At 38.7% G+C, this 13599-nt stretch overlaps 2 protein-coding genes across 5 annotated transcripts in view; one reads left to right on the top strand and one right to left on the bottom strand.

Moving 5' to 3' along the window:
- Window positions 1–13599, bottom strand: part of casp9 (caspase 9, apoptosis-related cysteine peptidase) — a 55043-nt gene that overhangs the window by 25498 nt on the left and 15946 nt on the right. The window lies entirely within an intron of this gene.
- Window positions 1–13599, top strand: part of LOC133654254 (dnaJ homolog subfamily C member 16-like) — a 29898-nt gene that overhangs the window by 5048 nt on the left and 11251 nt on the right. For 3 of the 4 annotated variants that reach the window (XR_009826866.1, XM_062054478.1, XM_062054477.1), the window contains exons 6-14: window positions 2634–2738; window positions 2800–2958; window positions 4273–4403; window positions 4472–4652; window positions 6545–6724; window positions 6794–6870; window positions 8751–8831; window positions 8898–8975; window positions 9035–9205. Coding sequence is in view for 3 of the 4 variants with exons in the window: in XM_062054478.1 (XP_061910462.1) it covers window positions 2634–2738; window positions 2800–2958; window positions 4273–4403; window positions 4472–4652; window positions 6545–6724; window positions 6794–6870; window positions 8751–8831; window positions 8898–8975; window positions 9035–9205 (1163 nt within the window). In the remaining variant the exon portion in view is untranslated. The remainder of the gene's footprint in view (window positions 1–2633; window positions 2739–2799; window positions 2959–4272; window positions 4404–4471; window positions 4653–6544; window positions 6725–6793; window positions 6871–8750; window positions 8832–8897; window positions 8976–9034; window positions 9206–13599) is intronic. The other variant, XM_062054479.1, reaches the window with a different exon arrangement.

Here is a 13599-nt window from a genome sequence, read left to right as displayed (position 1 = left end):
TCCTTGGGCAAGACACTTTACCCACCTGCTCCCAGTGCCAACCACACTGGTTTAAATGTAACTTAGATATTGGGTTTCACTATGTAAAGCGCTTTGAGTCACTAGAGAAAAAGCGCTATATAAATATAATTCACTTCACAATTTGATGACGTACGATTTTATACTGCTTTAACACAGTGAAGATTACGTAACTGTTTAATTGCATATATCGCGGAAAAAACTTTGTGGCTCAATTCCACCATACCTGACTGCCATTACCCATAATACATTGTGTCCAAACCATATTACCACACAGATCCTTCCGCCATATATGCAATTAAACAGTTACGTAATCTTCACTGTATTAAAGCAGTATAAAATAGTACGTCATCAAATTATTCAGACAAATATAATAATTACAAATAAAGTGTACCTTATAATTATTCTAAGCATGCAATACATACCGTATTTTTCGGATTATAAGTCGCAGTTTTTTTCATAGTTTGGCCGGGGGTGCGATTTATACTCTGGAGCGACTTATGTGTGAAATTATTAACACATTACTGTAAAATATCAAATAATATTATTTATCTAATTCACGTAAGAGACTAGGCGTATATCAGCAATCGTCACACACATACGTCAACCAATAAAAATTTGGCGGGGGCGGGTCATGGCAAAAGTGCATTGTGGGTCATGGCAGAAGTGCATTGTGGGTCATGGCAGAAGTGCATTGTGAAAAAAAAGATGCTACCTGCTACTACTTCCGTACCTATGAAAATGGATCATTTCAACATTGGCGGTAACTTATAAAAACTGAGAAGGGCTGAACAAAAATAGCACCAAAAAGGAAATCATATACTGCAGGTTACAAGCTGGACGTAGTGAAATATGCAGCAGAAAACGGCAAGAGGAAGCGGCGCATTGCCTACCTTTGGAGTTGGCAGAGTTGTTTAGAAGCGACACAGAGGAAGAAGATTTCATGGGATTTAGCGATTAGGAGTGACAGATTGTTTGGTAAACGTATAGCATGTTCTATATGTTATAGTTATTTGAATGACTCTTACCATAATATGTTACGTTAACATACCAGGCACGTTCTCAGTTGGTTATTTATGCCTCATATAACGTACACTTATTCAGCCTGTTGTTCACTATTCTTTATTTCTTTTAAATTGCCTTTCAAAAGTCTATTCTTGGTGTTGGATTTTATCAAATAAATTTCCCCCAAAAATGCGACTTATACTCCAGTGCGACTTATATGTTTTTTTCCTTTTTTATTATGCATTATTCAAGCCAAGATTGGATTACTCATCGGAGTAAACGTTCCCAAAGCGATGGAGCCACTGCAAGTGGTTAAAAGTGTGGATAATGGACCATACGCTGTGAGAACGATGCTAGGCTGGACAGTAAATGGACCACTCGGAGGTGGAAGTGACAGAACTGCAATTGACAAATTGACAGAAATTACTGCAAACAGAATCTCAGTAGTGAAGCTTGAGGAGCTTTGGCAGCTGCAGTTCAAGCACGACTTTCCTGATGCTGGACAACCATCAGTTTATCAGTATGGTGTCTCAAACTGCAGTACTTAAATATGCACAAGCCTAGTGTGCACATGCAGGGTTTCCCACACATTCATTTATTTGTGGCGGCCCGCCACGAAAGAATTGCGTCCGCCACAAATAAAATAAAATAAAAAACATTTTAATTTTTTTTTGTCCTCTCCAGCTTCTCAGGCAAATCATATAGTTGATGTAGATGCCCATATCGGCTATTTAGATTTACTTTACAAAAGAGAAGTGTAGGATACTTCTCTTGTTGCCTTATTTGTATTTGACTTTATTAAATGTATTTATATTAGAAACACAACATGTGTATACAACAAAGGGTGCAAAGTCTGCAGGCAGTAGGAAACACATGGTTAAGTGTAGGTAGTAAAACTGATGGCAGTCTAAAGTTCAAGATTTTTGGAGCTCTTTGTTCAGTGGATCAGATGTTTGATGAAGCTCTGTGTCTATCTACCACCACTACTGTTTTCTGTTTATTTGTTACTGACTGTGGCAGGACACCTCTGCCACTGTTTCACTTTATGTTGCTGGTAAATAATATGGTTGTAGTAGTAGGCTAAAGTTAAATTATTTAGTATGCACTAATGAAAGGGGCAGAGCTTTGAGACATTTTAGCTTTTATATTTTATAAGATATATTTTTTGTAAGAACCACAATTAATAAATATATTTCAGTGAATAACTTATTGTTCAAATCTGTATATAAATATGTACATAAAGTGTTGTAATTATATTGTAAAATGGATGGATGGATGGATGGACGTTTAAAACAAAACTGTTATTATTAATTAGTAAGTATAAATTTTTTGAGCCTTTTTAGAGAAAATCAAATCATTGTAGTAAATTATGCAAATTAATCGATTATGTCATGGTGACCACGCCCATAGCCATGCCCCCACCGCCACAGGTATCTTGGCAGTTTATGGGAAACACTGACATGGCAACAGCATAGAAGAGGAGAGTACAAGTTTAAATGATTATATGGCTGCTACAGAATACATGTACTGTTACACCGCTCAGTTAAGAGGAATACAACTCATGGATATGAATAGAAACATACATTTAACCTCTATATGTCTTCGGTTAGGTCAGCGATAAGAACGACAAGCAGTTCTTGAACAGCTGGCACCAACTCAACAAGCCACATGTGCTGCTCTTTGACCAAGTGTCCGTGGTTCCTTTACTTTACAAGGTGAGCGCTACAACATGACTGACAATAACAATACCTGGCATAACATGCTCATTTTTGACAGCTGACGGCGTTTGCGTACAAGGATTACTTGCAGTTCGGCTACGTGGATCAGGGCCTGTCCGAGACGGCCAATCTGCAAAGACAGTTCAATATCAACACCTATGCTCCCACCATGTTGGTTTTCAAAGAGAACACAGACAAGCCTGCTGACATCATCCAGGTGAATCAATGCAACCTGCAGTCTGCCTGAATTGTATCTAATATAGTGTTGTCCCGATACCAATATTTTGGTACCGGTACCAAAATGTATTTCGTACTTTTCGGTTCTTTTCGATACTTTTCTAAATAAAGGGAACCACAAAAAATTGCATTATTGGCTTTATTTTAACAAAAAATCTTAGGGTTCATTAAACATATGTTTCTTATTGCAAGTTTGTCCTTAAATAAAATAGTGAACATACAAGACAACTTGTCTTTTAGTAATAAGTAATTTTGACACAACATATTGTGTAATATTCCATTCTATTATTTTGTCAAAATTATTAAGGACAAGTGGTAGAAAATTAATTATTAATCTACTTGTTCATTTACTGTTAATATTTGCTTACTTTCTCTTTTAACATGTTCTATCTACACTTCTGTTAAAATGTAATAATCACTTATTCTTCTGTTGTTTGGATGCTTTACATTAGTTTTGGATGATACCACAAATTTGGGTATCAATCCGATACCACCTAGTTACAGATCCTCATGTGTCCAGGGACATAAAGTTAAAGTTAAAGTACCAATGATTGTCACACACACACTAGGTGTGGCAAAATTATTCTCTGCATTTGACCCATCACCCTCGATCACCCACTGGGAGGTGAGGGGAGCAGTGGGCAGCAGCAGTGGCCGCGCCCGGGAATCATTTTTGGTGATTTAACCCCCAATTCCAACCCTTGATGCTGAGTGCCAAGCAGGGAGGTAATGGGTCCCATTTTTTATAGTCTTTGGTATGACTCGGCCGGGGTTTGAACTTACAACTTACCGATCTCAGGGCGGACACTATAACCACTAACATAATATACATTTTAAAAAAATAAAAAAAACGAAAGATTTTGTGATGCTAAAAAATATCGATGTAATCATAGCAGTATCAACTAGATACGCTCTTGTACTTGGTATCATTACAGTGGATGTGCGGTGTAGATCCACCAATGGCGTTTGTTTACATTTTGCTGACGGTGAGCTACGGTGTGTAGTGAAGCATGTTTAACTATTCCTAAAAGCCAAAATGCGTCCATTCTCCCTTTTCTGTCTACACACTGTGTCTGTTTGTAAGTACTCTGTGATTGTGCGCTGCCGAACGTGCTCCTCTGCTCGTAAACCATCAATGACACGACGTGATGACGACAGAGGTCCGGGGGTGTGGGGGACCGGTACTTTTTAGAGGCGGTATAGTACCGAATATGATTCATTAGTATCGCGGTACTATACTAATACCGGTACATCCCTAATGTAATGTAATAGAAAGTTTTGTTTTGCTTTGCAGACTAAAGGAATGAAAAAGCAAATAATCGATGAGTTCATGTCCAACAACAAGTTCCTCCTGGCGCCGAGGCTGGTGAATCAGAAGCTCTTTGACGAGCTCTGTCCTGTCAAGCAGTTCCACAGACGCAGGAAGTAGGACATCATGCGTTTAACTGACACCTTAAGCCAGCTTACATTATTGCGGTTTTTCCTCCCTTCAGATACTGCGTGCTGCTGATCACGGGCGACGACGAGAGTTTTTCTCTAGGCAACCGAGCCTTCCTGTCTTTCGCCTCGAGCAACGCCAAAGAAGTCGTGAGATTCGCTTATGTTTACCAACACGTACAGCAACCACTTTGTAACGCCCTGATGACCAGCAAGGACAGCACACTGCCACCACAGGTGTCTTGGTCTATGGACGACTTTGTCTCGTGTTTTACACTAAGTACATCTTTGAAATGACCAGATAGAGATGGCTACCGAATTTGGTACTTTTAAAAAGGCACCGACTGAATTCAGTCTGTATTGATTCGGTTAAAATCTAATTGTGCCTTATTTCGATCTCTTTGTTGCACATGTCATCACGTTCGGTTGATTGATTGATTAATTGAAACTTTTATTAGTTGATTGCACAGTAGAGTACATATTCCGTACAATTGACCACTAAATGGTAACACCCGAATAAGTTTTTCAACTTATTTAAGTCGGGGTCCACGTTAATCAATTCATGGTTGCATACTAAAGACTTGGCGAGGAAACAATCACTCAAGCAGCACTCAGAGTAGACTCAGCTAAACTTCATCTAGGTAATGTTGCAACTCTCCATGCCAACGAAGCAAGTGTGCCTGATAGAAAACACTAATAAAGTAAGGCTTTTCTAAAATGTGCTAGCTTGATGCTAATTTATATCGGCTTTGCCATATACAGTTGGCTAAAAGTTTGGACACACCTTCTCATTCACAACACAACTGATGGTCCCAACCCCATTGATAAAGCAAGAAATTGCACTAATCAACCCTGAGAAGGCACACCTGTGAAGTGAAAACCATTTCGGGTGACTACCTCTTGAAGCTCATCGAGAGAATGCCAAGAGTGTGCAAAGCAGTAATCAGAGCAAAGGGTGGCTAATTTGAAGAAACTACAATATAAAACATGTTTTCAGTTATTTCACCTTTTTTTGTTAAGTACATAACTTCACATGTGTTCATTCATAGTTTTGATGCCTTCAGTGACAATCTACAATGTAAATAGTCATGAAAATTAACAAAACGCATTGAATGAGAAGGCGTGTCCAAACTTTTGGCCTGTACTCTACATGCTACTGATTAGCATTAGCGATTTTATCACCTCCAAATTTGAATGAAAACTACAACTAAGATGCATGTTACAATCAAACAGCTGGTGTGTAATAAGTACAATGCTTTCATTATAAGTATTTTGTAGGGCGCAACATAAGACTAGACTGGCACATTCAGCTTCATGGAAAAGACCACTTCTTGGTTAAGGCCACACATCGTAGTCTATAAACTTCTGCCATCTAACAGCATGCAAAGTCTACTATAAAATACTTGCAAATGAGACTAAGAAATGTCATAGGAAAACAAGATAACTGGATAGCACAGTTATCGTAATCAGATTTTATTATTAAATAATTAACATTTATTATTCCGCCATCAGTGTGTGAGTGAATGGGTGAATGCGATATAAATGTGAAGCACTTTGGGTATCATTCCAGTTGTAGTAAAGCGCTATATAAAGACATTTGCCATTTATTAACACATGAATGCTAGGGGTAACAAAAAAAATCGATTCAAATCCCTGATTCTTATTATCCCGATTTTGAAATGATATGTCTTTTCAATATTTTTCAAGAATCAATTTTTAAAAGACGTTTTTTAAGCAATCTCCGCACTTACTTGCCGCATGTATAAGTCATATGTCAGCAACCAAGAGAGGCTATTGTAGTAGGTAAATTGTTTTGAAAAAGTACATTTCTATACCAAATGATACATTTTGAGAATCGGTTTTAATCGTTAATTATCTTGAATTGAGATCGATTCTGAATCTTATCGTCACTCCAAGAATCAGCACCGAATTGCGAGTTTTTGGCAGATTCACATCCCTAGTGAACACACAATAGTACGGAAAACTGGCACCGTTGGGTACCGGTATCCATTCACACGTACCGAGAATTGGTACTGTATTGGTTCAAATGTGAAAAGGTACCCATCCCTAGTTCAGAATGCTCTTTTCGAATTGAGGATTTTTTTGCTTGGATATCTCCTTACGGTCAGGTGGTGATCCTGGAGAGGCGCAATGCTGCCGGAAAGGTTTTTTTCAAGCCGGTGAGCAGTTGGAACGGCAGCGAAGAAGACAAGCAGCGTCTTGTGGAGGAGTTGGAGCGACTCCAGAAGGACCCGTCCATTCTGATCCACGATGCCATGCTGCCTGAGCTCAACAACGAGTTTGCATCTGTATGCCTTTTTAGTTTGAAAGTAAAGCAAAAAACAGTAGGACGTAACTTATTATTCCTTTTGTTGTAGATGTTTATCATCCAGTGGATTTATGCTTTTTATGATTACCTCTCTGAAGTCATGGATGACATCCTGCACAACAACTGGTGGGTACAACTTGTCTCACACATTTATCAAACCCACCGATATGGAGTAGAAATGATGCTGAAGGTCTAGAACAGGGGTGTCAAACTCATTTTAGCTCAGGGGCCGCATGGAGGAAAATCTATTCCCAAGTGGGCCGAAATGGTAAAATCAAGGCATAATAACTTCAAAATAAAGACAACTCCAGGTTGTTTTCTTTGTTTTACTTTGGCCAAAAATAGAACAAGCACATTCTGAAAACGTACAAATCACGAATAATCCTCTGGACAAAACACTTCACGTGCGTTGAAAATTCTGAGGGAATCGGTGCAGTTTCAAAAACACAGTGAGCTTAGACTTCGTCTCAGTGTATCTACAAAACCGGGATTAAGTCACAGTCTTTCTGGGATTGAACAAAAAAACACAACATGTAAACTCTTTGAGGTATCAAGTACCTCCTTTGTCATGTCCACGTATCAATCCAGTGCAAACTCAACAAACCGTAAGAAACGGAGGTAAAACTATTCAAAAGTGTTAAGTTCACTTTTCTTGTGTTTGACAGAGACATTTTGGGGGAGTAAGGGTGCCAAATAACGATGTGTTCGAAGCAGAAGACATAAAACGGCAGGTTTTAAGTTTCATAGGAGTCGAGGAGGAGGAGCCACAGTCAACGATCCCTCTAAGGTGCGCGCCTGCGCAATTGCGCACCGCTCATGCGTCCTCTGCGCACAGCAAATTAATGCCGCGCAGAAAATCAAAAATCCCATCTGAACTCTAAACGAAATAAACACATTACAATTTATTCTGTATGATTTTGCAATGCAACTCTGTGAGTGACAAGTGACAACAAGAGTGGCCCCAATTAATGAAACAATCTTTGTCAACACAGTTCAATTATCGTCTGTCGAGACATTTTACGGACAGGAATTCCATCAATCACTTTATTGAGCAAAAACCACACCAAAAACATGAGTAAAAAAACTTTTATCTAGAAAAACTGGTCATTTTCTGCCATACAAACCAGGCTTAAACCAACTTTGTCCTCCGTCATATCAACAGAAGCCGCTCGCTCTGTCTCACCTGCACCGACACACGCACTCATGGCACTTAGCCAGTGCTGCGTTTATGGCCACACAAAAAGTCGGACAACCCCAACGCCACACAATGTGTAAATCCCAGGTTGTAACACTCTGACTCGTCAATCAGATGTGTGCTTATTTTACTGCCATTTATTAAGGATGTTAATCTAAGGATATTATTCATGAAATATTGTCAATAGATTTCATAAATGCTAATAAAAATATGTATTTTACAGACAGATAGTTACAGGAACTAAATGTAATCTCTGAAAGGGGTAACATTTCTTTTAAAGGCAGGACCCGCAGCCAGACATACAATACTAGCACATAGGTCATGAAAAACATATTTTTTTGTTATTGTCATTGTAAGAGGGCAAAATCACTTATATCAGAAAATTATTTTAATAAAACATTTAAATTGTTATGATGTCAGGTTTGGGACAGGTGTGACGCTGGTGTGGCGACAGAGTGCACGTCTGATGTTGCTCACATGTGCTCCACTGAATGCTCAGGGAGTTTGTGCGTTTGCTCACACACATGCAAAATTAGAGGGAACATTGGCCACAGTCACCCTGTACTGTGTACCTCTTGCTTGGCCTCGGTATAAACCGTTTGCTTGCCAAACAGAATTGCTATTGTGACATCCAGTGGACACATTGAGAACAGCAGTTTCCCTCGAAAAACACCTAAAACGATCATTTTAATACTTGGCAAACTCATCTCGCGGGCCGGATAAAACCTGTTCGCGGGCCGTACGTTTGACACCCCTGGTCTAGAAGATGCCGTTCAAGATGGAAGTGATTTCAGTCTTTGGTGATTTGCAGGCGCGAGATGATGCCCCTCCTGTCTCTCATCTTCTCGGCCTTGTTCATCCTATTTGGAACTGTGGTCATCCAAGCATTCAGGTGAACTTTTGCTTTGACTCTCTTCCTCTCCATGAACAATCACTAATGTTCGTTTTGTGCGTCTAGCGACTCAAGTGACGACAAACGGCCAAAAGCGAAAGATGGACCTAAAACGGAAAATGTGTCGCCGGGGAATGCAACAAGGTAAGAAATAAAGGAAATTTAGCGTGCAGGATGATGATTTTTAGCATTTTAAATCTTAGTCGGCCGCCCAAGAAGAGTTTTGTGGAGGTGACGGAGTTGACAGACATCACCTACATAAGTAATCTAGTGAGGCTGCGCCCAGGACACATGAACATCGTGCTGGTGCTCACTGATGCCTCCAAAAACATCCTGCTCAGCAAGTTTGCCAAAGAGGTGTACTCGTTCACAGGGTAAGTGACAGCTCTTACTTGACAATACCACTTTTAGCATTCATACGCTCTTGGAGAACTTTTGGGTTACGATGTTTGATAACATAACTTGAACTTATAGTATGGAAAAATGTCAGAAAAGTTACTTTAGAGCAAGGGTGCACACACATACTTTTCAATTGACCAAGTCGAGGGGATCTACCTCATTCATATATATCATTTATATTGATTTATTTATGAAATATACGTTTTTGTTAACAAGTTAAAGGTGTATAATGGTAATATAAGCATGTATAACACATCTAGATTCTTTACTTTCATGAAGACAAGAATATAAGTTGGTGTATTACCTGATTCTGATGACTTTAATTGATTGGAATCAGACAGTAGTGCTGATAACGTCCGCATTTTCAAATGGAGGAGAAAAAAAGTTGTGCTTTCTGTCCAATACCACATTGGTTTTTGGCATCTTATTTGTCCAGCTTCCATACTCCTTTTCATACACTTTACAAGAAATACATTGGCGGCATTATTTTGTTAGCGCAGGCAGGATGAAGCAGCGCTTTTATTGTGAAAATAGGAACTGTGCAGTCGGTCTTTAGAGTTTTGATGGCAGTCTGTTGAAATAAAAAGTGTTTCTTGCCTTCTTGTCCGTACTTAATCAATCAAGTGACAAAAGTGACGTCTAAGTGAAGATTAATGATCGCTAATTTTTAGGTCTATTTTTTTAATGCCTGGCTGGCGATCGACTGACACACCTTCCGCGATCGACGTAATGTGCACCCCTGCTTTAGAGGGTAACTTATATGGATGCTAAAAAATCGATTCGCATCCACGGTATTCCAATTCTAAATTAATTCATAATTATAAAAGATAGCTAGAAAAATGTTTTAAAGGGGAGACTGTACTTTTTTTGTAATTTTGCCTATCATTCATAATCCCAACGTGAGACGAATTTTTTTTAACTAAATAAAAGCTAGCAATAGGTACAGACGTGGTCAAAAGTGTACATACACTTGTAAAGAACATAATGTCATGGCTGTCTTGAGTTTCCAATACTTTCTACAACTCTTATTTTTTTGTGATAGAGTGATTGGAGCACATACGTGTTGGTCACAAAAAACATTCATGAAGTTTGGTTCTTTTATGAATTTATTATGGGTCTACTGAAAATGTGACCAAATCTGCTGGGTCAAAAGTATACATACAGCAATGTTAATATTTGCTTACATGTCCCTTGGCAAGTTTCACTGCAATAAGGCGCTTTTGGTAGCCATCCACAAGCTTCTGTTTGAATTTTTGACCACTCCTCTTGACAAAATTGGTGCAGTTCAGCTAAATTTGTTGGTTTTCTGACATGGACTCGTTTCTTCAGCATTGTTCACACGTCTAAGTCAGGACTTTGAGAAGGCCATTCTAAAACCTTGATTCAGCAGATTTGGTCACATTTTCAGTAGACCCATTATAAATTCATAAAAGAACCAAACTTCATGAATGTTTTTTGTGACCAACAAGTATGTGCTCCAATCACTCTATCACAAAAAAATAAGAGTTGTAGAAATGATTGTAAACTCAAGACAGCCATGACATTATGTTCTTTACAAGTGTATGTCAACTTTTGACCACGACTGTAGCTCACAATGCAGGTAAAGAGGATTCGATCTATTCTGCCTAAAAAGCCATTTAAAAACCTCCATTAACACTTTATATACACACTAAGTATATATCCAGTGTAGTAACAGGCACATTCATAATAACATGTAATATTTACGTATTTTGCTCATTTTAAGCTTACAGTGGCACATTATTTTCACAAACGCAACGTAAAGTTCGCCATTTCCTTCAACAACACTACTACTCATGGCAGACTTCATGAGAGCCAACGACGACCACTTTGGGACAATTGACGATCCAGAACTTCATACTTTTGAGCCTGAATATACAAAAGATGAGTTGCAAGTTTTAGAAGTTGAGTGATAAGCAGATCCAACGAGCGGCACTATTGCTAAGTGCTAAACAAGAAATACAAACTGGGGGACGGCGTGGCGAAGTTGGTAGAGTGGCCGTGCTAGCAATCGGAGGGTTGCTGGTTACTGGGGTTCAATCCCCACCTTCTACCATCCTAGTCACGTCCGTTGTGTCCTTGGGCAAGACACTTCACCCTTGCTGGTTAGCGCCTTGCATGGCAGCTCCCGCCATCAGTGTGTGAATGTGTGTGTGAATGGGTGAATGTGGAAATACTGTCAAAGCGCTTTGAGTACCTTGAAGGTAGAAAAGCGCTATACAAGTATAACCCATTTATCATTTATCATAAACTACGATCTAGGGACTCCAAAACAGCCTGTCACTTGAAAGTAAAAGCATGGCTTTGGTACTTGTCTGACGCACTTCCTGTTTGGCCAGTAAAGCACACGCAGTTCTTGAATGCAACATTGTGAATGGTTTCACAAGGGCATAGTTCACAATCATAAACCTGATAAGTTGGTCGAGAGACAGCGTGTAATTGCGGAGTCCAAAGCATCCAATGAAGCGTTTAACAAAAATGATGGCTACCCAGCTCAACTGTCTCCTCTCACCACCTTGAGTGCAGGTAAAAATGGCCCTTTTGTAGTGACCAGCCTGGTCGTGAATACACACACACACACACACCTCGTGACCCTATACACACTTTTCTGGCTCTTACGTACGAACATAATACAGGCATGTGATTTGACCACAATGAAAAAGACTGAAAACATTTTCGGGGGTCTGGGGGACGAAGGCCCCCAGCCAGGTCCAGGCAACGCCCCCCGAAGCTCCGGGTTTTTCACCAATTTAACATGCTAAAATTAACAAAGACAGCACCATTTGAAGAAAATATTTTAGTGTTTAAAGACATGAAAACATCATTAATAGAACATACATAACCCAATTATAATAATGAATCACTGTACATGGTTCAGTCCCAACAGTATTTAGTCACTAATATTTACATCTTGTGTTCATTTCACATCCACAGGTGTCACATTGATCAGTGTTATTATCTACAGTTTATTTACAGTATTACCACATTACTTCAGTTCACTTCACACATTAGCTTTCTCAGAGAGCCCTAACATGAGCCTTCCTTGCAAATTTCTGAGCAGCCTGCATTTTCCTTTTGGTCTCTGCTTTTGTAGCTTCTTTTTTGGATTTTTGGATAAATATAACAAAATACCAAATGTAAACATTTCATTCTTTTCGCCAAAATAGGATATGCATTTATGAAAATAATTAAACATGTTTAGTATTGTTTACTCATATTTGAAAATAGGAAATAATAATAATGTGAGGACACTGACATATTGCATGAAACAAGTGTGAAAATATTTACCTACAAGATTGTTACACCACTGACAATAGTTTCAAGAGACTACATAAGAACTTAATATTACAAAATAGTATTACATGCAAATTTATTTCAAATAAATTGTTAACTGGAATCAATAATGCGACTCTTTGAATTTCTGTAATTTCATAATATATTTTCACGTGGCTTTTTATTTTTAGAAAAACCCATTTATATTTCGCAGAGCAATAATTGGTTAATATTTAAAACAAACATGCGTATTTCGCAAGCAAATATTTTTTTAGCTTACCTCATTATTAACAACCCTGTCTGCAACTGAAGTGGGTTGTGGGTGGATCTTTCCTCTCGATGTCACTTTCGGTTGACATCCAAAAGTACCAGCTAGTGAAAAGTTTGTTTTCCTTGCTTCAAGTTGTTTCATATGTTTTTGGCGTTTCGCATGTACTTCCAAAGGCTTGAAACCTTGTGATCCATAGTCAATATTATCATGACACCACGTGCACAAAACTTTTCCGGGACGATCGATTTTCCGAATAAAATCACCGAACAAAGTCGTAACTTCCTTCTTCCCAACAGTATCCGTGATTTCCCTTTCCATCCAGTCCCATCGAAACTTATTTTTGACATGTTTATCAATTTCTTTTACTCGTAAAGCGTCCTTTCTCTCAAGAACCGACATCGTTTACATATGGACAATGGCGGTAATAACTATTATGAATGATGACGTTATTAACGTCATCATTCATAACAGATGTCCTGATTGGTCACAAGGAACATATCGACCAATCAACTACGGCGTAATATAAACTACGGCGTAATATAAACTACGTCTCGAATCTTGATTTAGGGTCGGAAAAAGACGGAAAAACGTGAGATTTTTTTTTTTTTTTCCCCTGAGATTAAAAAAGACGGAATTCCGACTTTAGACGGAAAAATCACATGCCTGATAATAAAACAATCACTTATTATACAACTTCTGCTCTCACCAGGATGCTGACTAATGGGATGTTTATATCTTTCAGCACATGACTTGTGTTCCCCGATTAAATGATGAATTTATCATAATCCTTACTCGGGTAAAAAAAAA

This window comes from Entelurus aequoreus, linkage group LG07 (assembly GCF_033978785.1).
Source record: "Entelurus aequoreus isolate RoL-2023_Sb linkage group LG07, RoL_Eaeq_v1.1, whole genome shotgun sequence".
NCBI classification, from domain to species: Eukaryota; Metazoa; Chordata; class Actinopteri; order Syngnathiformes; family Syngnathidae; genus Entelurus; species Entelurus aequoreus.
This window is presented reverse-complemented; position numbering and strand designations above follow the sequence as displayed.